Genomic DNA, 27397 nt, shown 5'->3' with positions numbered 1-27397 from the left:
CAAAGGCTAGGAAGAATGACTAAATCTGATCTTTCATTTGTTTCTATTAACTTAAAGCTCTGGGGACAGAGCAATGGATCTGAGTGTATGTGTTTCATGTATATTGTGTGTGTATGTCCTTGGACATGTATGCTGTATTTTGTTTGCCTGGGATGAATTAATGCATAATTGCTATAGACTGAGTTTGTGAGTATTTTGTGGGCAGAAATGATAGCCTCCTTTGTGTATATTTTTTGTACATCAATTGTGTCCATGTATTTTTTGTGTATTTTGCATGTGTTGCAGGTTGTGTATTTGTACATGGTGTATGTAGGTCTTTTGTATTTGTTCTGTTTTAGTAAATACATTCTATGTGCTGAGTATGCATATTTCGTAAATAGACACAACAATATATCTTCTGTGCATGCCTTTTACATTTATTTAGTCTTGGTGTATTTTGCCTGTGTGTTACGTGTTTTGTATTTGTGTATGTGTTATGTACACAACAGCGTAGCTATCTTGTGGTGTGTATGTGTATGTGTATGTGAACATCTTATAGTCCCAGGTCAAGCACACTGTGATAAAATGTCTATCCCTGACCTAGGCCTCAGGTATGGGTTGTTTTACCTTCTGTTTTCCAAAGGTCTGTGTTCCACCCCATGTCTTGGGAATTCAGCACCACCTCCCAAGAAGGAGAGGATGAGGAGCACAGAGGCTTTGTGCTGGGTACAGGATGTGGGGAAGTGGGTGACCAGGAACGAATGAGCACCCTGGGCCTAGCTCCCTGAGCTGGTGTCCCACCACACCCCACCCCACCCCACCACACTCCCAAGACAATTGTAGGCTATAAACAGCTACCACTGGAGCCACCACTGGACAAATAGCCTGACCACCACAACTCACCTAGTTTGGGAAATTTAAGCCATTCTATTGAAAGGCAAAGAAGCCCTGTCTGGTGAAGCAAAAGTTCCCCCATCCCAATTCATTCCAGGGCCCACTTGTTCTCTGTCTATGGGTTGTGCAGTGCTCATTCACGCTTTACCTGTTCTGGAGGTGGGGATGAACCTTTACCCATCCTTTGGTTCTTTTTAAGCAGCTCTGGTTGCCAGTTTTGTGGGGAGAGATTTTGGGTCTGGCAATCAAAATGATCCTTTGGATCATCTAGGGACTCTAGCCCTTGGTCCTGAACTTTAGATCTTTCTACACAAAGGAGGCTCCATTTAAGCCCAGACCAGTAGAAGCTGGTTCCTACTCCCTGTGTCCTTGGTTTCAAAGAAGGGGAGCCATTTTGGCTCTTTAGGGAAAGGTTCATGAACATAACTAAGGCAGAGCCAAATGATAATGCAAACCAAATGGGGTGGGGGTAAGATGAGAATGGAGATAATTAACATGAAGGACTGTAGAGAGGAGGCCCGGGGTGGGTGTGGCCCAGGACAGCTGGAGCTGTGAGGGCCATTGGGCCCTTGTGTACTCAGTAAGACAAGCTTCAGTCACGGGAAACTGAAGCTGCAGCACATGGAGGGCAGAAAGACAATTCTAACGTCCAAGAATCCTTGAAGACTGGAGTCTCTGAGGCAATGGCAGCAAACCCAGGCCCAGTGGGGTTACCAATGAGACAAATTAACCCTTTAGATCTCTTAGACAACCAACCCACCAAGCAGTGGATTTGCTCCTGAACCTGAACTACAGAGAATGAATGTGTATATATATATGTGTGTGTGTGTGTATTTATACATATATACATATACACACATGTATGTGTGTATATGTATATACACGTGTGTGTATATATATATATATATACACTCTAGTGCACATAGTCAAACACATGCATAAATTGCCCTGTGTCAAAAATATTGCATAAGCTTATACAATGTTCCAATGCAATTATTCCTAAGCTAGCTAGGTGGAGGGACATGTGAAAAAGATATTCAATATATATTTATGTACACTGGATCTACTGATCCAACTGTCTTCAGGATCAGATGCCCTGGTCAGCTATACAATCTTGCTCATGACTATGTTAATTTCTAAGGTATAGTCATGTGAGGTGTTCAGACACTGCTTTTCCTGCTCACTCTCCTGGTTTTGCAGAGGTCTGTGCTCCCCTTTGGAAGAACAGAAATAGGGTGGGCTATAGGGCCAGAAGTTTTGATTCCCCATCCCAAAGAGTCAGTCTGTTTTTTTAACCCTGATTGAGGGCTTCTGCCTTCTGATGGGGGTGTGGGGTGGGGGTGGGATGGGAAATCCTAGTTCAATGCCATTTCAAGGTTATTAATACTCTAAATATGAATACTGTGTAGGCTACTAAGAAAATAGGTTATCTCTTGTGTTTTAAATATTGAGATTCATGCAACGAATACCCATGCAGCTCTATTGCATCACTGGTAAATTTCACTGCAGTGTCAGGGTAGCTGAGGCCACAGCGCTAGGGAAGCAGATGCCTGCAAACTCCAGTGTAACGAAGAAGTTGGCATGTATTTGTGACCCTGAAGCCTGCAAAAATGGTAAAATCTAAAGCTGAGAGGTCCCTTGGTTTGTTAGCTTCTCCCGGTAGGCCTAAGGGAGAAAATGTGAAACTTGACAACTCACATTCGGTCACACTACATGTCCCTCCCCTGGGCTTCCCTCACATCGACACTGCAGAGAAAAAGCCGAATGCAGCATTTTTCCGTTATGAAACACAAGCCTCCGGAGCATCTACTTGGCAACTGCAATTCACAAACCCCAGCCTGTGACACAGAAAGTAATTCCAATTCACAGGACTGTGTGTTCTTTTCAATGCAAGAAATGGGAATGACCTTTTGAATAATAACCAAGCTTTAAAGCTAAACCACGATGGTTCTCCTCTGTGAGGGGGGCTCAACATGGGGTGATGATGGGGAGGAGGGTGCATCTCCCAGGTGCTGTGGGCATTTAATTAGGAAGGAAAAGTGGCTTTGATGTGTTGGTTTGTGTCTTTGACATGAGGTGGCCTGAATGTGCCTTTCTGAATCCTGGCTCCATAGATGCCTCCAATCTTGGGAAACCCATAAGTTGGTGATGGAGATTTTCATGAAAGCCATGGGTAGATACTCTGTTTTCTAAATCAAAAGTCAAAAGATCAAAAAGTCACTTGCACGACTATTGCTTTCCATGCAGAACCAGATACACACTGTAGAACACACTGACTACAATGCAGGTTATTATGCAATATCTGCAGTAGTTCCATTGAGCTGTGAGTATGTTAATAGGTTTCAATCAGACATCAGTTAACATTTTGGTAATATTTACATAGTTTGTGTTAGCCAAGGTGCAGTTGGCTGTTTTCAAGTTTTCCTCTCTAAAGTCCTCATTACTATTGTTTACCCCTTCCTGGATCTCCATGTAATCAGACTTACTAATAGTTGAGGCACTTCTACTTTTCTTTAGGTCAGGGGAAGATGGGATCTTTGGACAGCTCGTCACTTGCAAGTACTGGGCCTGTTCTTCTCCCTCTGTCTCCCGGTGGTAGAAGTAGTTGAAATTGGACACTATGACGGGAACTGGTAAGGCAATGGTCAGCACACCTGCAATTGCACACAGGGAACCCACAATCTTTCCCCCAATGGTAGTGGGAACCATGTCTCCATAGCCTACGGTTGTCATGGAGACAACTGCCCACCAGAAGGCATCTGGGATGCTGGGGAACTGGGAATCTCGCTCGTCGGCCTCTGCAAAATAGACAGCACTAGAGAAAAGGATGACCCCAATGAACAGGAAGAATATCAGGAGGCCTAATTCTCTCATGCTGGCTTTGAGGGTCTGACCTAGGATCTGGAGACCTTTGGAGTGTCTGGACAACTTGAAAATCCTAAAGACTCTTACCAACCGGATGACACGGAGGATGGCCAGCGACATGGCCTGCTGGCCCTGCTGGGCATCTTCTGGTTTCTCAGCCAGCTCTGTCCCCAGGGTGATGAAGTAGGGGATGATGGCCACAATGTCAATGATATTCATGATGTTGGTGAAGAAGCCGGCTTTGCTAGGACAGGCAAAGAACCTCACCAAAAACTCAAAGGAGAACCAGATGATGCAGAGGGTCTCTACGATGAAGAAAGGGTCAGTGAAGGAAGTGGACTGCTGGTACCCGATGGTGCTGTTGGAATAGGTGTGGAAGGTCACCCCGCCACCATGCATGTCTTCATTCTCATCCCGGAATATGGGCAACGTTTCAAGACAAAAGCTGACGATCGAGATCAAGATCACCATGACAGACACGATGGCTATAATCCTGGCAGGACCTGAGCTCTCTGGGTATTCAAAGAGAAGCCACACCTGTCTCTGAAACTCATTCTCTGGCAGAGGACGCTCTTCTTCCTTGATGTAGCCTTCGTCTTCCCGAAACATCTCCATTGCTTCTTCTCCCAGCTCATAAAACCGAATCTCTTCAGAGAATATATCTAAGGGCACATTCACGGGTCGCCTCAGCCGGCCCCCGGATTGGTAGTAGTACAAAATGGCATCAAAGCTTGGGCGGTTCCTATCGAAAAAGTACTCATTTCGGAGTGGGTCAAAGTACCTCATCCGTTTCTTTGGGTCCCCTAAGAGGGTCTCTGGAAACTGGGCCAACGTCTTCAGCTGGGTCTCGAACCGCAGGCCCGAGATGTTGATCACCACCCTCTCGCAGCACTCGTGGTCTGCCTCTGGGTCATAGCTGTCCTGTGGGTGCCCTGGGAGGGCAGCAGCCTCATCCGCTGGGTCTCCAGTGGCCACTGTCATAATTGGGACTGAGAGAAGAGCCTCACGTGACACCTTCCTGCTGCTGGGTGCCGGGAGCTCAGGGTGCTAACGGCCCCAGGAAATGCAGCATTTGTGGGGGAGCTGGGGGGCTCTCTGCGAGCTGGAGAGACAGCCTCGCTTGGCTGAAAGAAACAATTAAGGGCATGAGACCACTCAGCACTGGCAGCCTGACCTGGTTGCTTTTTGTCTCCCATCTCTCAGCCAAGAGTACAGAATCATCAGCACTACCACCACCACAGAAAAGCGAAATTTACTTTTTCCTTATAACCAGGCTGGGGATCAGAGCGGAGCAGGTGGCAGTGTCTCAAGGAAACTCTGGAATGCCTTGCACTGGGTGAAGGGGGCTGGCACAGGTTCCCTCAGCACCACTCAGACTTCCTGGAAGCCTTACCCCATCCTAGGAGACTAGAAGGGAGCCCTCTCCCAAGCACTGAAGTAATGTCACACAAATACCTGTACCCTGGAGGCATTCATAGCTGGGGGTCTTGGGCCTGGGTCTCCCTCATTGCCCCCACCCCATTGACTTTACACATGGCTGTTTTTTAAACAGCAGGTTGATTTACCTGATGAGGCAGGAATCTGAAGCGCTCTCTTCGCAAGAGTCGATCAGATGCTGCGAGAATCCTAGATATACAAATAGGCAGCGCAACTCCCCATCCCGTCGTCTCACCCGAGCTAGAAATAATGGTGAGTCATTCTGGGCAGGAGGGCAGGTTCCAGGTCCTGGAGGTGAGCTCCAGGGCTGGGCTGGGCTGGAGATGTGTTGGGGAGCCTGGCCAGGGACCCGCGGGACTCAAGGACAGGAGAGCTTGGGTCTGGAGCCTTTGGAAGGAAGGAGGCAAGATGCAAAGCTCAGCAAAAGCTGAAGTCCTCCTGGCTGTCCTCAGGAGGTGTGACGTTGCCTGGAAAAAACAGCAGGAAGGTGGAACCAGGGCTTCAGGGGAGCTGTTGCCAAGATTTAGGAGGGCTCTGGCAGCTGCCTGTACTGAAGAGGACAGGCCTCCATGCCCACCTTTCATTTGGGTACCACACCTGAGAACTGCCCCTCAGCCTCCCAACCGTGTCAGGGTAGGCTTCCCATCAACTTGAAGCTATTTCTCCCAGGGAAAAATCCTACAGGCTTGGCTGGGCCTGTCTCCTCCAGGGGCCTCACTGGGATTAGGCCAGATCCTCAGTCCTCAGCTGCCACCAGGAGGGACACTGGGCAAAGCATAGCACCTCCTCCCCCTGCCAGGACGCAGTCTCCCAAGAGGACGGCTGGGTTTACTGCAGCCAGACTACCAGCTCTGACCTCTACCTGATCCTGGGGGAAGAAAAAATCCCCCCACCCCCTTTTGAACTCAACTAGGAGGATCCCATATGCCCCAAGGCTGCCTCTGCAGGAAAGCTAGCTAGGTCTCTGGACTTACTCTCTGCCGTGGATCCCTGGGCCGCAGGCCTCCCTCCGTGCGGGGTGGCATTTGAGCTGGGCAGGCACTCAACCCACTGATTTTTCCCCAAGAGAAAATCCCTCGCATCTCCTCGGCAGGAGCGCAGAACAAACGCTCAGTCTGCCTGGCTGCGAAGCGGGTTGGCAGCCGCGAGACGGGGAACCTGGAGGAAACCGGCTTCCGGGCTGGCCCCCTGCCGGCCCAATCCCGCCGGCCCCCAAAGCAGGGAGGGTTCGGAGCCCTTTTCCCATCGCTCCGGGCTCTGGCCGGGATTCCTCCCGGTGCGCTCCCCGCTCCGCTCAGCTCCGCGCCGGCACACTGACCATCCAGCTGGCCGCGGCGGCGAGCACCCCCTTAACACTCTCCTGCTCGGGCCAGTTGGCTTTCTCTGCTGGCCGGAACACAGCCTAGCTCTTTTGCCCCCGGGGTCCAGCCAAGGGACCACCGAAGGTCCATCTTCACCAGGAAACACCCGAGCCTGAACTCTGGGTGTGTGTGGGAGGTGGGTTGCCCTGCGCGGCTGCCCCAGATCTCAGCTTCCCGCTAAGCGCAGGGGCCCCGCGGCAGCTCACGGCCCCAGGGAAAGGAAACAGCCTTTCTCTGTAGCAAAGTCGTTTTCATTTAGTGCCCGAGAGGCGAATGCAGCCCGGCCGTCCCAAATGATTTAGATCCTGCCAGTCGGCGCTATTTACCAGACATGGTTATGCTGTCAGCTGCACTTCCCATCACCCGCCAGCTCCTCTATGCGCCCTCCGACCCGTGCCACGCACAACCCGGAGGGTCCCCGAGCCCATCTCAAGCATTTTTCTTCCGCGGGGCGCAAGCCTCCCTCGCTAGCCCCGGCCCCGGCTCCGGCCCCTGCCGGCCAGACAGCGGTGGTCGGCACGGGCTCGCCCTCCCGAGCCTCAACCCGAGTCCTCCGCCCTGCAGGCTGTGCTGCCGGGCGCCCCGCAACCCCTCTCGGCGCCGCAGCCCGGGCAGGGGGAGGCAGCCCGGGCAGGGGGAGGCAGCACGCGCAGCGAAACGCCGACACCGATTTACCCTTCCGGATTGGCACCCGGAGCCTCCATGTTCGTGGTTTATGGCAAGAGCCGGCTGAACTGCGGCTGCGGGCGGCCGCGGTGGGGGTGCGGGCGGCCAGCCGGGAGCCGGCTCTGCAGTCCCGCGGGCGGCGCGTACAGAGCGCCCGGCCGCCGCCCGCAGCTGCACCGCGCCGCACCGCGCCACGCAGCGCCGCACCTGGCCCGCCAGCGAACTGGAATTAAAGGGGCCGGCGGGTGCCAGAGCCGGCCACCTAGTTGGGGTCCCCGGGCCTCAGCCCCCATCCCACGAGAAAAGCACCCCATTCTTTAGCAGAGCCCAGGTTACTAACCAGAACCTCGTGGAGAGCTCAGTTGGGTGCTGCCGTGGCCGGGGAATGGGGACCCGGAGAGGTGGAGGGGGCAGAAGTTGAGGAGCGCTCCCGAGGCTCCTGCCAACAAAAAGAAGTAGGCAAGGAGGAAACAATCAATAGCAGCTATCCCAGTCCCGAGGAGGGATCGAGCCCCGCGGGAGATGTGTTGCTATTATTACGAGACTGCCAGGCAGGATCTGCACACCCTCCCCTGGCCTCTCCCGCCGGTGCGCCCCTTCCTCCAGCTCTGCATCCCCACGTCCCCTTACCCAGCCCAAGCCTTGACTTGGCAGGGGAATGCAGCAGGTGCAGCCGCAGTGTGGCAGAAACTGGCTGCTACGTTCGCCCCCACCGGGAGGAGTCGCTGGAACAAGCAGTACTGCAGAGTCGGCCCTCGGCTGGCTGGCTCTCTCCCCCTAGGGCCAGGGCAGGGAAGGGGGCACGTGTGGCTGCCCTAGGTGAGGGCTAGCTACTCACAGAACGGGTCCCCGTGCAGACCTGTCAAAACCGGCCGGCCCACGGGGCTCTGAAATTGGGAGTGGCGCTCACAGCACCGTGGGGTGGGTAGAGAAGGATGACCTTTGCTCTTGGAGAAATGTGCGTGGGTGGCCCAGCCTGCCCTCTGCACAAATGGGGGTTCTGGGAGGGTCCAGGGATGTTTCTGGAGTGCACATGATGGCCGCCAGCCTCTCTAGTTCTGTTTTCCAGGTCGCTGTCAGAAACAGCAGACAGGGGTTCCAAGCAGTGGTTTCTTTGGCTCCGACTCTGCTGCAGACACATGCTCTGGATTCAGAGGGGGCTGTGGTATGGGAAGCCTCCTGCTGGGCACTCCCAGCTCAGAGAAACCTCATCTCAATCTTTCTACCTAGTGATGGAAGAGCTGAGGTCCCACAGGAGCCCAGGACAAGGCCCAGGCCCTAACTCATTGGCCTCTGATGTATTCTAGCATTTCATAGGGGTAGTCTGTAAGGTATGGCTTAAGACTGGGGGCCTCCCCAGAGCTGCAGGGAGTGGTCTGGGAGAACAGTGAACTCAGGCAGCTCTGGGGGATGACGGGTAGGTTTGGTTTGGAGCCCCTTGAAGCTGGGCCAGCCCTCCAGACTAGGCTCTGGGGATGTTTAGGAGTGAACCAGGCCTGGACTTAAATCTCTGCCAGTTACTAGGCAAGTTCATTCACTTCTCAAGGCCTCAGTATCTCCATCTGCAAAATGAGGGTACCTCTTGGGGTTGTCGTCTGTAAGCATTTAGCACCCAACAGACACTCAATAATAAATGATGGTTTCTCCACTCTGCTTCCCTAGGAAACTCCCTTCATGACTCGTAGCTTCCAGCTTAGCTTTCTGCTGTTCCTCTTAAGTGTGGGGTCTTCCTAACCACATTCTCCCAACTTCCCAGCTTGCCCCACCCCTCATTTTCCCTGAGGACTGAGCCATTCCCACCCCTTTTACCTTGGTGTCTTTCGGAACCCTGTTCCCCACTGCGATGCTCCTACCTGTCGCACTGGGTCCTCATGTCAATTACAGTTCCTCTATTTGATCATGTCTATATATTTTCTTTGCCTTCGTTTGTGAAAACCAAAAACGTGGACCGAGAAAAGCTCTCGAGGGAGAATGAACAGTCATGCTAATTGGTGAGAAGGGCTTGCCAGGGTCAGATGCTGTGTGGAGCAGCTCTGCCCCCATGTGACATTTCATCTTCACAACTCTAGGAGGCAGTTTCTACATTAGTACCATTTTACAGGAGGGACACAGAGGCAGAGAGTGGGGATGTAACCTGCCCAAGGTCACACGGCTACTAAGTGGTGGCTTGGGGACTCGAATCCAGTCTTTGTGACCCCAGGACATGCACAATGTTGGGATGGAATGAGCAGCCCTGGAATTTCATTTCCCTCTTTGGGATCTTCCCCTGACCCTATTTACTAGCTCCTGACTAGGCATCAGGTGGTATTTTGTCTTCCCCACTCCCTCCTTTAAAGCCTCATCTAAGTTTGAACAACAGCCAAAAAAAAAAAAAAAAAAAAAAGAAAAAGTAACTAGAGGAGTAGAGAAGTTGAAAGAAAGGAAGGAAGGGGAAGGAAAAATAGAAGAGTTGCTTCAGAATATAGGGTTTGGCTCCCAGCCCTCAAAGGTATCTGTAGGTACCTTGGTTTGGCAGTGCTGCATAAAACAAAGAGTATGGGCCAGTTCCTAGGTCTGAAACTTGCTAGCTGTGTGAATGCGAGCAAGTTATTTAACCTCTCTGAGCCTGTTCCTTCATTTGTCAAATGGGACAGCAAAACCTGCTTCCCAGGGTAGTAAGGATTAAATTAGCTATTAGGAGTGGACAGCCAGCTAGCTTAACTGATAGGTTAAGCTAGTAAGTGCTTAATCAATGTTATCTCTACTTCCAACTTTAGAGTGGTTGCCATTTCTCAATTTTGGCCACAAAAGAGCAGCCCGAGTGTCCCTTGATCCCTTTCCTGGGCAGGATCACAACCCCCAAAGACCACTCCCTTCTTAGTTTGGTTTCCTGCTTAGGGAATCCTTGTCTTCAGTAGAGTTGCAGGACAACGGTGATGGTCACAGAGAGTGACTTGCCCCTGCACAACCTGGGAAGTCATTGGCTCCTGCACTCCATGAAGGGAGAGTTTATGACAGTTTATGCATACCATCCTCTCCCACCACACAGAGGGTCTCTCAGTCTCCCACCCCAATTTATGAATGGAGAAAACAACCTTAACTTCCTTCTCAGGGACCAGCTCTCCTTCCCTGCACGACTGCCTGCCTCTGCCTCCCACACCAACCCACCCACGGGCTGTGGGGGGACAGCCCCCTCCAGCTCAAGGGTAGGCAAGGCAGGGGAGCCATGGAGGAATGCATAGAAACTAACTCTGCTGATCGAGTCCACGCACTGGGCTGACAGCTTTGCCAGAGATTGTTTGACTTAATCCTTGCAACCACCTCCTGGGAAAGATGTCATGATCTCTGATGTCAGTCAGACAGGACAACTGACTATCCAGGGTAATTTAGCTGATAAGCATTGAAGCTGGGACTGAACTCACAATCATTTGACTTTACAAGTTACCATGCCATTCTGCTGTCCACTTCCATCGGGAGCTGGGTGCCAGGATTCTAGGTGCTATTCCTGGTCTTTGGGACATGGATTACCTTCAGCAGACCCCATGGATCCCCAGGGCGTAGTCCCACATCCTGTGGAGGAAGCCCCAACCTGACAGGAGGACTGTTTGAGAAGGGGGCTGGTGCTGCTGGTGATTAACTGTGCATGTGGGACTCAAGGCAGTGTTGCTCCTTCAGGACCAAATGTCTCCTCCTCTCTCTGCCATTTTCTGGAACAGCTCTGCTAATGCTTCTCACGTCTGCAGGTTCTCAGGGCTAAATGACCCTCACCCTGGCAAAAGTGGAGTAAAAGTCAGAGCATCTGACCAGGGTTGTAGTCTGGGTTTTAGTCTTATTATGCAGCCGTGGACATAGAGCTATATGACCCAAGGTCACTCAACTGTTGAACTTTTGGTGTAACGGTTTACTTATAAAATAGGAAGGAGAGCATTTGCCCCAACCTCATCCCCCTTGCTGCAAAGGGCTTAAAGAGAGAGGAAGGAAGAAAGGAAAAAGGAAGGAAACTAACATTCAGCATTCTTGTGTATTAAGATCTTATTGTTCGTATCGAAGAGGATAATACCAGAGAACATGCTTGGAAAAGCCAAAAGCCTGGCCAGTGTGTGAGAGAATCGTTTCTGCAGTTGTTGTTGTGATGGTGACGTGCAGTGTGTATCATGCCTACTGTGGCCAACACGTGAGGACTTCCCCTGGAAGTGAAATGGGCAGCTCCAGCTCCCTACTTAGGTAAGAGCTTCTCCTTTGACTCAGAAATCAAGGTCTGTCTCCTACAGGGAGGCTTCCAAGATTAACTGCAGCTGTCTCTAAGGGGTTCCTGTATGGAGACCTGGGCTTTGGCTCCCAACCTGAATTGCTGTTTTTAAATTGACCGCTACACTCATCCTACTCTACAGCAAATACTGGCCAAATGAAATAATATGTTAAGGAATGGGGAAAGGGGATAGCCCCTGTGGTATATGGGAGCTATATGTACCCCAGAAAAACATGTTCTTAATCTTAATCCATTCCAGGTGGTGTGAACCCATTGGAAGTAGGACCTTTTGTTGAGGTTACTTCAGTTAAGGTGGGCCCAACCCAATCAGAATGGGTCTTAATTCTTTTACTGAAGTCCTTTATAAGCAGAATGATATTCAGACTGAAAGAGAGAAAGCCACGTCAAGCAAGAAGCTGAATATCAATGGAACCTGGAAGAGACCTGAGAAGCAAGGAGAGGCCACCATGTGCCTTGCCATGTGACAGAGGATCTCAGGACCCAGGATTGCCGGCAACCAGTCCCTGAACGCCAGTCTTTGGGAAGAAAGCATTGCCTTGATGATGCCTCAGTTTGGACTCGCTCTTCGCCTCAAAACTGAGCAAATAAATTCCCACTGTTTAAGCCAACCCATTAACCCATTACATGGTATTTGTTTGGGCAGCCAAGGAAAAGAGACAGATCCTCCCTCACATTTTAGAGTTGCTACTCTGTGTCAGCCACTGTATTAGCTGTCTTAGAATCTGGCCCACTGCCATTAACATCCAAAGGTAGTATAGCATAGTGGTTGAAGTACAGCCAACCGGTGCCAGGAAGTCTAGGGCATAATCCCAGCCCTGCCACATTTTAGCTCTGTGATGTAAATTTTTATTGCCTGGCTGGAATGTAAAACACTAGAACAATGGCAAGCCCATAGTAAATGCTAAATAACTATTAGCCAACCATCATCATCATCATCATCATCATCATCATCATCACCATCATCATCATCGTGTCCTCATCATTGCCACCTACTGTAATAGAAAAGGACGTGTGAATGGTTTGTGATGACAGCAGATGTCTTTTGTGCCCTGGGCCACAGGCCCTTGGACCACCTGTGATTTCAGCTACCCTGTGAAGGAAGGTTCCCAAGGAAGCTGGCCATGTCCCACCTCAATCACTGTGTCCATCAGGACTCTTTCTGAAGCTGTCCTGGTTCACTCAGGCTGCCCTAGGTGGCCTGGATGTTGGGGGAGGCAAATCTAAAATGCTCCAGCCTCCCATCTATATGAGAAACAATTCATGTTCTACATCAGCCTCCCAGATGGATCTCATTGATATGGAGTCCCAATTGCCCACCGTGGTAACCAGCTCAAGCCATTGAGGCAGCTGTTCTGGGGCAGGACAAGGTCACTCCACCCAGCTCCTTGGGCCTGTGCTCCAAGCAGCTGAGCTGGCTTCCCGGGTTTGCCCATGGTTCCCTGGGTCCTCTGTCTCCAGCCCAGGCCTCTCTCCTGAGCTGCAGACTCATTAGCTCCACCTCCCAGGCCTGCCTCTCTCTCATGTTCCTCTTGTTGTGAAAGACATCACCATTCCCCAGTTGTCCAACCAGGAGCCCATAACAGTTCTCTTCCCCCATCTCCCCCATCCCTCACATATGGTCAATCACTTGGCCTTAGCATCTGTTTGCATCTGATTCCACTTCCTGCCGCCCCCCCAATGCCAACCTGGTTCAAGCCACCATCGTGCTTGCCTGGTCCCCCTTACTGGTGCCCCAGCCTCCAGACTAGCTCTCTTTGGTCTCTTCTCCCACAATTTATACAGTGACCTTTCTAAAGTACAAATCAGATAATGTCATTTACCCCTTAAATTCTTCAGTGGCTCCCTACTGCCATGATACAGCCACATTTCCTAAAAGGCAAGCAAAGCCCTTCATGATTTGATACCCCCTGCCTTCCCTCTGTCCCCAGTCCTAGAAGTCTATATGGCATCACACTGAGCTGCCTCGAAGGTTCTAACTGGCTTGAAATAGATGGATTAAGTTAAAACCTGAAGTCAGACAGACCTGGGGCTGACTCCTGTCTCTTGAGTGACCTCAGCTGGGGTACTTTTCCTGTCTGAGTTTTGGGTTCCACACCTGTAAAACGGGAGTAATAATACCTAATGCTTGCTATGAAGATTAAATGACATAATGTACACCAGGTGCTTATCTCAGTGCCTGCCTGCAGGAAGGACTCAAGAAATGTGAGGTTCCAGAAGGTTCCAGGTCATCCTGCTTTGGCTCTGGCAGTTCTGTCAGCCAGAATCCCCTGCCTTCCTGCCTTCCCACCTCCCCGCTCCCCTGCTTCTGCAGCAACTCCTCTTCCAACACTCACATCCTCCTTGAAACCTCTCTGGCCCTCTCCCTGGTCTCCACCCGCCAACTCTATGCTGCACAGTACCCAGGACATTGGCCCGTCCCCACAGTAAGTCCAGTGAAGCCTGATGTTCTCCAGAGTCAGAGAGCATCTTGAGGGCAGGGGCATGTTGGTTCTGCATTCGCATCCCATGTGTCTGGTGCACGCCGAGTCCAGAACAGCTGTTCTATCTGTGTTTATGAACCAAAAAGTGCCAAGCAGCTGTATGGCCTCTGTGGGGTCCCACAGGCTTAAACGTCTCTCTCTCTCCTGCCCTTCAGGCTCCTGCCCTTGGCTTCTCTGAAAGGCCCCTGCTACTGAAAAACCCTGTATCACCACAGGGCCAGCCAGGGGCTGTTCCTCTCTGCATACAGGCCAAAAGGGGTCAAGAAGGAGGGCTGGCCTTACACCAGCACCACCAGGGGATGCGTAAGAGGATGGCAGAGCAGGGAGGATAGTTCCAAGGTGGGGCTGCATTCTCTCTATCACAAAGAGGCTAAATAATTTGCTCAAGGTCACATAGCTAGTCCAGGCAAGAACTAGAATTTGAACGCAGGCCCTGCAGTTCCAAAATTCCTGCTGTTAACCATCCCACTGTGCTACTCTCATAACATTGAGTATTCATAGAATTAAGGGCTGTACTTATGTCCTCCCAAGACCCATCATCTATTCAGTCCCCTGCAGGCTGTAGAGGCTTGTGTGCACCTCCTACCCTTTAACCCCTGCCTGGGTCAGGCTAGAGGCAGTAGAAGTGGAGGCTTCTAGGTTGGTGCGGTCCATAAAGATGATCTTGTCCACCTGTCACTGTGTTCTTTAATCTCTCCAAAGAGACCAAAAGACTCTTCAACTCAGGGTCCTCCAGCTTCTGCTCACATGCCTTCAGTTATGTTCACTCATTGCCTCTCATCATGGGTCATTTCAACTTTGGACAGACTAACTTTCTAGTGGCCTTTGGTTGACTTGGAACCATCCCTCCTGAAGCTTTAACTGAGAGGTCCCCATTCCACCTGTGCCCATAAAGATAAATGCCCTCCCAGCAGTGCACATACAACAGGGCTTTACAAAAGTAAAGAAAGCTGTCAGGAGCCCCATAGGTTCTCTTCTTCAAGGTCATCATCTTCAGGCCTTCAACTCTTCCTTACGCACCATTGTCATTCTCTAAAACTACTCCAACTTCTAAGTGTGCCTCAACCCAAGGTCTCCAAGAGGAGAACCCTTTGACCCAGCTGTGGCCCAACCTGCTCAGAGGCGTGGGCCCTACTGCTGCTCCTGCCCCATGAACGCTGACTCCCTCGTGTCCACATCACGTGGTGGCTTCTCTGGGCCTCATTGTGGTCTACAGCTCCTATGTTTTTTTCCCTAACCCTTTCACTGCCTTTGATCAGTAGAGAAAGGGGAGAAAGCAGGCAAATGAGAAACATCTTGGTGTCATGAAAAGACCATCAGCCTGGTGGTTTCAATAGGAGCTCTGCCACTCCCTGGGTGACCTTACGGCATGTGACCTTGGATAAGCCACTTCCCCTCTTTGGGCCACCTGTAAAAGGGGAGAGCTGGATTATATGATATATATGACCCCCTCTTGTCCTATGACTAATTCTATGACTTTGCCCTGGCTAAGGAATGGGAGCCTCATGCAAACATCTCAAGGGAAGGAAGGGGACATGCTAAGCACTTAATGAGCACTATCTTTAATTTCCACTAGTGCTCCTTGCTCAAGGTCATGCAGCTCTAGTAAGTGGCAGAGCTGGGGTCCACACCAGGCCTCTGACCACATCAGCAGTTCCCCCGCCACCTCTCACTGCTTGTTTCTAAGGGAGGAAGGAATTTTGTAGATGCCAGATCACTTTGAAAATAAGTCCTGCAAAAATTCAAAATGGTGCAAACCTCATGTACTGTGTCTCTTCATGGTGCTGTCTGTGTTCCAGAAGGGTCATTACAGGGAAACACAGGGAGTTTTCAATTCTGCATCCCCATGGAGAGAAAATGGGCTTAAACTGCAGTGAGCCATTTCAATTAGACACAAGGAAAAACTCTCAACTCTATGGGACATCTGATAGACCAAGGGGCTAAAGGAGCCCTTTAAACAGGGTAGGAGCCTGGCTGCGCAAACTGCTTAGGCATGGCCTTCTCCAAAATGCTAAGAAAAGTAGAATCAGGATGGGATAGAAAAATACCAGATAACAAATGTGTTTGTTGAATGGAATGTGTCCTTGTCCGTGGAGGCAGCAAGGCCTCGTCCAGGGAACTCAGATCTGTAGGTTCTGGAGTGACTCTGCCTCTCTCACCCAAATCTTTGAAGATGGGAGGAAAGGGTAGGGGGTGGAGGAGGTGACTGAGCCATCTTAGAAGCATTCTTGGTGCTGCAGAGCCACGCTGTGTCTGGAAAAGTGAAGGGAAGACAATGTAGGAAGAAAGAGGGCCTGAGAGTGTGAGGGACAGCCAGGAAGAGGGACAAGGAATGGGGAGGCACCTGCTGGAGAACCCTGTGGTTCCCACTAGCCCACTATACCCACAGTCTGGATTCTTGGGGAGGCACAAGTTGGCTGCTTTTCTCCGGGGCAGCCACCTGAAATTCCAGGCTCATCCAACAGTGCCACCCAGTGGCCATGAGGAGAGGTGCAAGGAGATGCCCGAGGAAGCAGAAACCAGAAGGGAGAAAGGGAAAAGCACACAGACAACTGGGCAAAAGAGAAAGCTCTGAGTTTCTTTCTATCCTGGGGATGTGAGGCAGAGTTCCCCATGGTTCCCTGTGTCTAGGCATAGCTGTGTTTTAAGGGTCCTTCGTGCCTCAAAGGAGTTCCTCTATCTCTGGAACTCTGGCCATTAGAACCTGTTGGGTTAAGTCAGGGCTTTCCCAACCTGCAAGGAGGAGATGTCTGCACCCCTGCCCAGGCCTCCCTTTCTGGGGTGATGAGGGGCTGAGAATGCAGCTGACAGCTGGCCCTCCCTTGGGTTCTTCAGGGCGTGGTCACTGGGTCGTGGGTGAGAGCTCTGGGGAGTCAGGTGACGGAGGACTTCACAGTGGACTGGACGCTGCTCCCCTTCTCCTCCAGCTGCACCCTCTCTGAGGTCCATGAGCTTTTGGAAAACAAGCAGAAGTTCCCCCTCCAAGAAAGGTGGGACCCCAGGGTTAGAACATAAAGGAGATATCATAGACTCTAAGAAAAGCTCAGTGGAACCTGGAGACAAGGATCTAATCAAAACTCTTATTTCCAGGCTTAAGCGATAAGGAAAATAGCTAACAGAGGCAGGTACTATTTTCATCCCTGATCTACAAACACAGAATCTAAAGCTTGGTGAGGTTAAGTAACTTTCCCACAGTCACAGAGCCAGGATCCAGGTGCCAGAGGGAGCAGCTGAATCACAGTCTCACTAGCCTTGGGGCGCACATGGAGATGCTCAATAGATACTAGTTGAATAAGTAGATCCTGCCCTCAAAGAACTAGATGGGGAAGCAGAGTTGTCAACAATTGACTCTAACACAAGACAGACTGAATTGGCTTAAACTGAGGAGTAAATAATGTATAAAAATACATAGGAAGGAGGGATTCGACTTGGTTTGGTATCAGGGGTGGGTGTTTTAAAGGTGTCTTTAAGGAGGAGCAGAATGTCCAAAGGCTCCTAAAAGGGTGGTGAGTCTAGGGTTTAGGCATTCTACATGGGGAACCCACATGTCTCACTCCCCACTTCATTCCTTCTTTCATTCCCTCCCTGCAGAAAGGCTGTCTGAAACAGCCCATCGCAAACAGCACCTCCCATCACTCTGCACCTTGTCCCACCTTATTTTTCTTCTTATCCATTGTCCCCACCTGTCAATTTGCTATATGCTTATTTGTGTATTGTCTGATTCCTCTACTAGATGCAAGTTCCATTGAGAGCAGGGATTTGAGGGTTTTGTTCTCTCTTGTATTCCCAATGACCAGAACAGTGCCTGGAACGCCTTGAGTGCTCAATCTATATTCGTGAAATACGTGCCTGAGTGGATAAGTGAGTTCCAGAATAAGGAACAATGGGGCCGGAGCACAGAAGCAGCCTCTCCGTCCCAGGAACAACTAGCCATACAACAGGACCAGGGTGAGGCAGGAAATGTTTGGGGAGGAAAAGACTTGAATGCCATGTTGAGGAATTTGAATATTTGTTCTCCTGTAGGTAATAGGGATCCACTGAGGTTTTTAAGTGCGGGAGTGACATGATCCAACTTATGTTTTAGAAAGATAACATAGGAAATGGTGTAGTGGTTGGAGCTGAGAGCTAAGGCAGGAAACCTGTAAGGAGGAGGTGAGAGACATCAAGGATCTGAACTCAAGCCATGAGTTAAATAAATGAAGGAAGGACAGAACAAAGGCAGTGATGATGGTAGAAAAGAGAAAAGCATCTACAGGAGAGACATGGCAGTGGGGGTGCTCAGTGAGATGCAGGTGAGGGAGACGGAGTGTGCTGGGGCCTTAGGCCAAGCAAGGGACTCAGAGGGTGCTGGGTGTGTATGTACACCTGCAGGCGTGTGCTCATGTGTGTGTGAGGGGGATGGCGATCACATGGTGGGCAGTTCCGGCAGACATGGGGCATGTCTGGTGTCAAACAGGCAGATGGCAGTGCTGGCCTGATGCTCAGGAGAGAGGCCAGGGGTTGTGGGTGGAGAGCTGAGAGTCATCATCATTGAGGGGCTATTTGATACCATGGGGGAGAATGAGACCCTCCAGCTGAGAATGCAGCTGGTGTGAGAAGAGAAGAGGGCATATGGGGAGTGGAGGGGGGATCAGTGGAGCTGGGGTCAGAGAGGTGGGGAGTGGGTCCTGAGAGCTGCGCCACATTGACACTCTCCCCTCCCCCCTTATCAGGACCTTCCCAGCCCAGACTGAGCCCACACCCTACCCCCAACTTCCCACCACAGAAACTCAGGGCACGACAGGGTCAGATTCCATTGCATCCCCACTCAGGGTCAATGCTTGTACCACATCAGGGTCAGGACTTCCACTTTGGGCAGGAATAAATAATGGCATTTGTCGAACTAAAAGTAATACTTTTTAAAAACTGGCAAAACCTTCATGGGAGTTTATCCAAAGTAGCCTTGGCTTTCCCATTCATCCGACTGACAGAGTGGACTGTGGTCCAGAATGAGAACCAATATCCAGACCCGGGGGAGGGGCAGGGAATGTGTTATGTGGGGTTTGGGAAGTGGAAGATGCCTCGGCTGGCAGAGGGAGAGGGGAAGCAGAGAAGGAGGTAGTGCTGGGCACAGTGGGCACCCCCCTTGAGGCGCTCACTGAGTGGGGAGGGGAGACAGACGTGCAAAAGAGCAATTCCAAGGTCAGTTGATGGGTGCTGTGATGCCGTGGGGCATGGCTCACCCTGCAGGGTGGCTGTGGGGGTGGAGGCATGAGAAGGACTCAGGACCCGGGAGACAGGGTCCTGCCTGCTGCTGCCAGGGCGTATGGGATCCCACCCTCGTACCGTGGGACAGGCCCTGCCGCCACATGGAGAGCTTGTGATAAAAGACTTTTTCTCCTCTTCTAATTCCTCTCTGGGGAGTCTGGGGAGTGGAGAATCCCAGCCTCCTTTCTGACTTTGACATCCAGAGGAGGTGTGACCCTGCAGAATCACTGACTCCCTCTGTTCTGTTTGGAATTGTGGATCTGGGTAGGCTTTTCTTTGGGATTGGGGTTTGTCCTCAAATGAGAAGACCCAAGAGAGTTAATGAGGGAAGCATAAGAAGAGGATGAAGAGGGCAGAGAACCCTGCTCAGACCTACTTACATTGCTACTTGGATATCTAATAAGCAGCTTAAATTTAGCATCCCAAGACAAATCTTTGTTTCCTCCCCATGCCCCCAAACCTGATCTTGCCCCATCTCTTTAAATAGCGCCACTCTTCACCCAATTGCTCATGGCTGGAGACAGCCTTTGACTAATCTATCAGCAAATTCTATTGGTCCTACCTTCAAAATAAATCCTGAATTTGATCATGTCTTAGCTCCTCCACCAAAGCTACCCTACTCCCAGACTCTCATCTCTGGCCTCAGCTCTAGCAGGTCTCCCTGTTCCTACCCAAGTCTCTTGCAGAAGCCAGAGTGATTTTTTTTTTAAATAAAATATAGATCATGTCATATCTTTGCTCAAAAATCTTCAGTTGTCATCTACCACTCTTAGGACTAAACCCAAAGTCTTTCTGTGACTAAGAAGGCCTTATGCCATCTGCTCCTGGATACCTTTTGGACCTCATTTCCAAATACCTTTCTCCATGATCACTTGGCCTGGGCCATGCCACCTCCTTGCTGGTCCTCAGTCACAGCAGGCACATTCCCACCACAGGGCTGTTCCCACTACCTGGAACACTCTCATTACAAATATTCTCATGATTTTCTCCCCCCCCTTTATTCAGATCTCTGCTTACGCATTACTTTCTAGGAGATGCCCATCACATACGGTTGGAGGAATGAATGAATGATTACAACATGTATTTTAACCCTGTGCCTGGCACACAGAAAGCTTTTAATAAGCAGCTTGTTATTAGCCTGGCCTATGCCGTCCTGTGTTGACTAAGAAATCTGTTCCCCTCGGCCCTCCTTGTGTCCCACTGCTTCTTTTCCAGAACTACACAGAGACCTGCGCAGCAATGCGGAAAGGCCGGATGCTCGCCTCCCAGTGGCCACCAGAGGGCGCCCCGTGCAGCAGCATCTGCCCACTGCAGCGCAGGCGGCTGCGGCAGCCACCTGGGCGGGCGGGAGCCGTCCTCCACCCACGCAGCCCAGGAAGATGGAAACTGGAGAGCCACGGGCCAGGATTTCGGATACAGTACCTGGCTCCCTGCATTTTCCGCAACCCAGGTCCCGAGGGCTTTCAATAAAGCGGCAGGTGAGATTTTGAGGGTTAAAAAGGGTTTTCCCGCCGATTTGTCAGGCCCCAGACCCCAGCACCGCCAATCACTTGAGGTCACATCCCTGATGACCCCCAGCCCTCCGCACTCCTCCCTCCCAGTCCTACAATGCAGAGCCCCAAACTTAGTGAGGTTAAGTAACTTGTTTCTTCTGCTGGGCAAACCCCTCTAAGCCCTCCCCTGAATAGCGTCTTCCCAGGCTGATTTGGGTCTAATCTCCTCCTGAGCCAGAGATTGGTTTAATGAGAGGAGACAGAGAGATTGAGAGAGAGAACTTGGTGGGTACCCTGGCTAGGGGACCAGATTTCTCAGGCCTCAAACCAAGTTTAGCATCCCTAACATCCAGACTCAGGCTTGGCGGTCTCTCTTTCCAGCTTCTCCCCGCACCCTCCCCTTTCCCCTTGCCCTGAACCCCCAGGTCAGCCCCACTGGTCCTCAGTGCTGGACGGTGCCCTGGAGGTCAAGGACTCTGGCTTTCTCCTGGGTGCATCTGCCCCCCAGGTCCCCAGGACTTGTTGCTCACTAGTTCCCACCCCTCACTCCCACCCCACCCCACCCCACCCAGCTTCGTTGTGATATGTTTTAGTCCACTCTGATGGGTGGGAAATGTCTTTCTGATGATAGGGGAACTCTGTCTCCCAGGCACAGCTGCACATGGTCCCACCTGACTTTCCTGCTGCCTCTTCTCCGGCACCGAATGCTGTGCTGCTAAGAACTGGGGCTCGCGGGTGGCAGAGGGCCAGAGGGTGGGGTGGGAGGGGCAGGCGGTGAGACCCCATCCAGCGGACTTCTCACCTGCCTCCTCCAGGGAACGAGTAGAGTCAGGGCCAAGAGCAGGGCTTGGGCCAGACAGACCTGGTTCCAAATTATGGACCCTTCTGTGCCTCAATTTCCTCCTTTGTGAAATGGGCAAAAGTAATGACCTCGAAGGGTTTCTATGAGGGGATTATTCAAAGTGCTAAGGACAAAGTCTGCACACTGAGCCTTCAATGAAAGCTACCTATAATTATCATTGGTTCTACACAATGGTTTGAGAGCGTAAAAATCACAACCCACAGGAAGAAATACATTTAACATTTGTGATCCAATACAACAACAACACACACATGTATACAGTTGAAACAAAAGTTTCAGGAAACTACATGCAATGCATTCTGACATTTTCTATTCTGTTCTATTTTGTGTTTGGGTTGTTTGCAGCTGTGTTCATAGCTCACTAAATGGATTTCACCTTCCGCATATGGGTCATGACCTACAGTTTGAAAACCACTAGACAAAGACTACTGTCCCCAACTTGCACCTCCACTCTATCCGCCTGCACTCTTGGAACTCATCTCTGCATCTCCCTATGCTCCCAACACTTTCTACTCCTTAGCTCCAGGCCCTTGGTCTGTTGCTCAGCTCCCTGGCCCAGAACATTCTCAGGTTATGACTTGGCTTCATCGTTCTCCCTGGGGCCCAGATTGCTCTTCAGACTCTCACCTAACCTGCAGCTCACTTCTGCCCAGACCTGCCCACCTGTCCCCCAAGCCTCTCACCCCCAGGTTCAGCATTTGCAATCCTGCATGGCACTGTGTTTTCCAGTCCTCTCTCTATCACCATCACCACCCCACCACCCCCTTGGATAAAAAGTTTGCAACACACTTTTTACAAGTTAACTCATTTAATCTCCACAGCAATCCCTTAATGGGCTGGTAGCATCTTCATTTTCAGATGAAGAAAGGAGACTCAGAGAGCTTAAGTGTTACTTGCTTAAGGCCATACAGAATCTGAGCCCGGATCTTCTGCTACCAAGCCCAAGTGTTCTCTCCACTAGTTTTTTCCCAATCAGGGGGTGATATTCTCTCCTGAAGACATTTTTAAATTTCACAACTTGGAAGGGGGAGGGAGGTGCTATCTGTGTCTAGTGGGTAGAGATAGAGGATGCTACTAAACATCCTACAGTGTACAGGACAGCCTACCCCCCAACAAAGAATTATTTGGCCCAAAATGTCACTAGTGCTGAGGTTGAGAAACACTGCACTAGATCACGATGCAGTTTGAAACAGCTCCCTTGTTCACCTTTTTGAAAAGGAAGACAACATTTACCCATCTCCAGGCTTGTAGTCATTTCTCTGCTCAGTACTCAAAGAGTGATGACAGCAGTACATAGTCACATATTCCAGTTCTCTCAGCCCCCAGAAGATAATTCAGCTGGGTCAGAAAGGAAGTTCATTCATCCAGAGATAAGAGGCTGAAGGCACATATTAACTAGGATGCTTTGGGCTGCAAGGAATAGAAAAGCCAATTCCTTTGGAGAAAATAATAAGGAAAATGTATAATCCCACATTATGAGAAGACTTGAGGTAGGATAGCTCAAAGATTGGTTGCTTTAGTGGCTCCACATCATTAATGACCCAGGTTTTACATCTTTCTCCTCTACCATCCGTCATATCATGGCTTTGTTTGCCAAGTAGCTCCCCTCATGGTTGCAAAATGGCTGCCTTCATTCCAGGTATCACATCCAAACATGACTCTACAGCAGAAGAAGTGAGACTAGCTCTTTCTTGTGTTTCTCTTTAAGACCAAGGAAACTTTTCCCTGCAATCTTCTAACAGACCACCTCTCAGGTCACATTGGTCAGAAAGTCCAGGCCCCTGTGAACTAATCTCTGGAAGAAGGAATGGGATCACTATGACTGCCTTGGACTAATCAGGATTTAGCCCCAAGCTAAAGGAAGGAGGGGCCATCTTCCTGGGGAGTGTGACTAGCTGATGAGCTGGGGCTCTGTAAGAATTGAAGGGTGGAGAGTGGACAATGGGCTGGCAAGTTATGATACATCAGGAGGAGATCTTCTGTGCAGTGAGTGGAGTTGGAAAAGAGGTTCCAGACAGAGCCCAGGTCACTCTAATGTTCAGAGATCCAGAAGCAAATGAATGAAAAGCAGTTTTGGGGGGCATGGCCAGTAAGGTATGACGAAATCCAGGATAGAGTGGGTCCCTGGAGTCAAGAAGAGGACGTGTTTCTGGGAGACAGTGATCAGCAGTGTTGAATGCTGCTGAGAGGCCGCCTGAGATGAGGCTAAGAACTGAGCACAGTAGTGGCTTTTGGTTATCCTGACAAGTGCCTATTGTGTAGATGAAAGAGAGTGGGAGATAAGGAAATGGAGGCGGAAAGTACTGACAACAGTTTAGAGGAGTTTCTCCATAAAAGGACCAGAAATGGGGCAGTGGGTGAGGAGTATATGATGGGAGGTGTTACAGCATCACTGCAAGATGATATTATCTCATTGAAAACCTACAACAATCCTGCCAGGTAGGTGTTACTATTATTATTGTCTTACAGATAAGAAACTCCTTCAGAGAGGTTAAGCCATTTGCTTAAGATCATACAACCAGTCAGTAGAGGAACCAGAAATGGAGCCCAAGTCTGTTTGACTCCAGAGCCTGTGCTTTTATTACTGTGTGTCTCATGACATTAGCCACTACTGAGGTGGCCTGAAGCATCTTTAAGTGGGAAATGTAGAGGGTGGAGTTAGGGGGAGGGGGGAAGGGTAGGGGGGCCTTCACTCAGCCCAGGGTCTGAATTGTAAGATCATTCACAGTGGTAAGGGAGGCTTTGGAGGGGACACTCCATGATCCCCAGCACCACCACTGCAAATACCACAAATACGAATGAATGGATAAACAAAAATGTAGACAAAAATAGATAAAGTGTGTATTTATGATCCTTAGGCTAAGGGCTGCTTTTATGGAGCCGATAAATGATAATACAAGTAAAAACAGTGTTTGGCCATGTATATGCAGCTTCACAAGAAATCATCCAAACCTCTCCCTTAAACTCCAGATTTCTCTATGATTGAGCCCCTTGCAGGCTGGAGACAGAAGAAGACAGCAGAGGGTAAAGCACACATACATCATGATTGCTGGGTTGGGGATGGCGGAGGCTGAGGGAAGGAGGGGCTGCATTTTGAAGGAGCCCTGAGAGAATGAAGGAGTGAGCTGTGGGTCTAGCCAACAGCTGTCTTGAGGTGAAGACGTAGGGTCGGGGGTGCATGCAAGGATCAATTTAGGCAGCATTTGCAGTGGGTGAGGTCAGTCTTTGAGGTCCTCCCATCTTCCACATAGCTCTTGCTTTCTGGGCATTCCCACTGAAAGCCCTTTTTAAAATAATCCTCCCCACCCACCCCCAGATGCCCCATGTGTTGGATCATTCTGTCTGCAAAACAAACTGCAGGTATTATGTAATGATGAGTGTGTCTATCCACTGCTAACAGAATATTTATAATGGCCGACATAGCTTCTGGCCAGCATGAGAGGCTGTGGACTGCCTCTTTGAAGTGTGAGAATTCAGCCCAAAGTAGAGACACTTGAAATTCTTGGTTGCCTGGGCAGCCTTGTCACAAGTAAAGGTGTGACAGTTCCTCAGCCTTTTTGAAATTCTAAAATAACCTAAGGGCTCAGTATTACCCCATTGGACTCCCAGGTCTCTTGGGATTACTGGGTATGGATACTGACTTTAATCTCTGAATTACTCTGTTTTGCAAAGTCCTTAGAACCCTGCTTTTCCTGGGTGAATAAAAGTTCATAAATCAATTTTTTTAACTTTTAATAAAAAATGAATTATGAGCTAATTTTAACCATAACCCTCCCACATAGCAAAATACCACAGTTCAGTAAAATACAGAGGTTTCTGAACATAAAATTGTATGCACAGCATGTTTATAACACCATTAACAACATAAACAAGGATTTTCAGCTATGGCAGAAAATAATGTAAAAAACAAAATTGTCAAAAACAACTCTTACAGGGCTCTGGGAATTGGCCAAAGGAAACAGCAAATTAAGAAGTGTGTATCCATGAAAAACTACTGATCTTCTGGTAAGAACAGTGAGAGGCTGTGGTGTTCTTGCCCAGGGATGCACCTTATTCCTGCTGAGCTTGGTGAGGTAGTGTTCTGAGTGTGAAAACTAGCAATTTTATCGCTATACGGGACCACCTTGATGAAAAAACCTATGCTAAGCAGAGTTGTCAGTAAAAGTAGCAAATTTGGTATAAAACGAATGGGAAAGCCCAGAGCCCTGTTTGCCTGAGGTTTTGGGGCTGCTTGGGGTGAGCAGCAGACTGGCAGTGTACCAGAAATTTAACAGGGAGATCCTGAAATAATAGAGCCATAGAGGAACTATGCTCTCCAAATATCCCTAGCTGACTGGGAAGCTGTGCTCATGCACAAGCAAGTCCTGAGAGGACCTGGTAGAAAATAAAATAAAACTTAAAAACCTTCCTGAATTTGAAGGCTCTCCCAACCCACACCTAGACCCACTGGCAGAGGGTAAAAGCCTTACTTTCTCAAGTGTTTGAGCACAATCTCTGATGGGTCATTGGCTGACCACTAAGTTTGGAGATACAGAAGCAACCCCCATGAAGCCAAGCTAAAAATAAGAATCAGCATTAGAAAAAAACTGAGCAGAGACACAGTGTGGCAAATTGCAAGGTGACAGATTACGTCTGGGAAAGTTACTCAAAACAAAACAAAACAAAAATAGCAACAATCTTCAGAGGAAAAATATCAGAATCCAGATATTTATTATTCATAATAAATTATTTATTATTATGAATAACAAATATAGAATATTATCTAAAAATGTCCAGTTTTCAACAAATTGTAAGACATGCAAAGAAACAGGAAAGGGTGTTCCATGCTCAGGATAAAAAAAACAAAAACAACCAATGGTCAATAGAAACTCTCTTGAGTGGACCCAGGTGTTAGATGTGACAGAAAAATATAAATATTTCAAAGCAGCTATTATAAGCACATTCAAAGAATTAAAACATGTTTAAAGAATTAAAGGAAAATATGATGACAATGGCTCAACAAATAGGTATTCTGAGTAAATAAATAAGAACTCTAAAAGAACCATAGATAAAGTCAAGAATTGAAAAGCACAATAACTGAAATGAAAAATTCACTAGATGGGCTTAACAGCAGATTTGAGATTTTGAAAAAAGAGAATTGATGAACTCAAAAGTAGATTAATAGAAATTATCTAATATGTAGAACAGAGATAAAAAGACGGAAGAAAAATGAACGAAGTCTAAGATATATTTTGGGGCAACATCAAATGTATCAAAATATGTGTAATGTAATCCCCAGAAAAAGATGAGAGAAAGAGAGGGGCAGACAAAATATTTGAAAAAAAAAAAAAAAAAAAAAAAAAAGCCCAAACTTCTAAAATTTGATTAAAAAAATCCATAATTACAAGAAGCACATCAAAACCAAAATAGAGTAACAAAGAGATACACACTTAGACATATCATAGTCAAACTGTTGAAAGTCAAAGACAGAGAAAATCTTGAAACCAGCAAGAAAAAAATGAGCCATCATATACAGGGGAATAATGATACAATAAGAGCTGACTTCTGAGAAACAACAGAGGCCCCAAGGCACTGGAATGACTTATTCAAAATGCTAGGGGAAAAATCAAAGAAGAATTTTATATCTTGCCAAATACCTTTGAAAAAGTGAATATCACTAAGAATATTTTTAAAAGAGTAATATAAAAGACATAAATAAAAAAACTAATATATGACAATTTCTGGGATGCCATTAAAGCAGTACTTATGGGAAAATTTTTTTTTTTTTTTTTTTTTAAATCATCATTTTATTGAGATATATTCACATACCACGCAGTCATACAAAACAAATTGTACTTTCGATTGTTTACAGTACCATTACATAG

The 27397-nt window shown here is 49.0% G+C and overlaps 1 protein-coding gene across 10 annotated transcripts in view; it reads right to left on the bottom strand.

Annotated features, from left to right (window-relative positions):
• Positions 1-810: 810 nt before the first annotated feature.
• KCNA2 (potassium voltage-gated channel subfamily A member 2) overlaps positions 811-27397 on the bottom strand; it is a 44727-nt gene continuing 18140 nt past the window's right edge. For 2 of the 10 annotated variants that reach the window (XM_037826415.1, XM_037826417.1), the window contains exons 2-4: positions 7543-7641; positions 5304-5642; positions 811-4862 (exon numbers count right to left, since the gene is read on the bottom strand). In XM_037826415.1, the coding sequence (XP_037682343.1) occupies positions 3220-4719 (1500 nt within the window). In that variant the 5' untranslated portion in view covers positions 4720-4862; positions 5304-5642; positions 7543-7641 and the 3' untranslated portion in view covers positions 811-3219. Of the gene's footprint in view, positions 4863-5303; positions 5643-6149; positions 6200-7211; positions 7329-7542; positions 7642-7832; positions 7870-27397 lie in introns of those variants that run through there. The other 8 variants (XM_037826416.1, XM_037826421.1, XM_037826418.1 and 5 more) reach the window with 8 other exon arrangements.

Source organism: Choloepus didactylus, chromosome 2 (genome assembly GCF_015220235.1).
Source record: "Choloepus didactylus isolate mChoDid1 chromosome 2, mChoDid1.pri, whole genome shotgun sequence".
Classification (NCBI taxonomy): Eukaryota; Metazoa; Chordata; class Mammalia; order Pilosa; family Megalonychidae; genus Choloepus; species Choloepus didactylus.
Note: the sequence above shows the minus strand (reverse complement) of the source record. Positions and strands in the feature narration are given on the sequence as shown.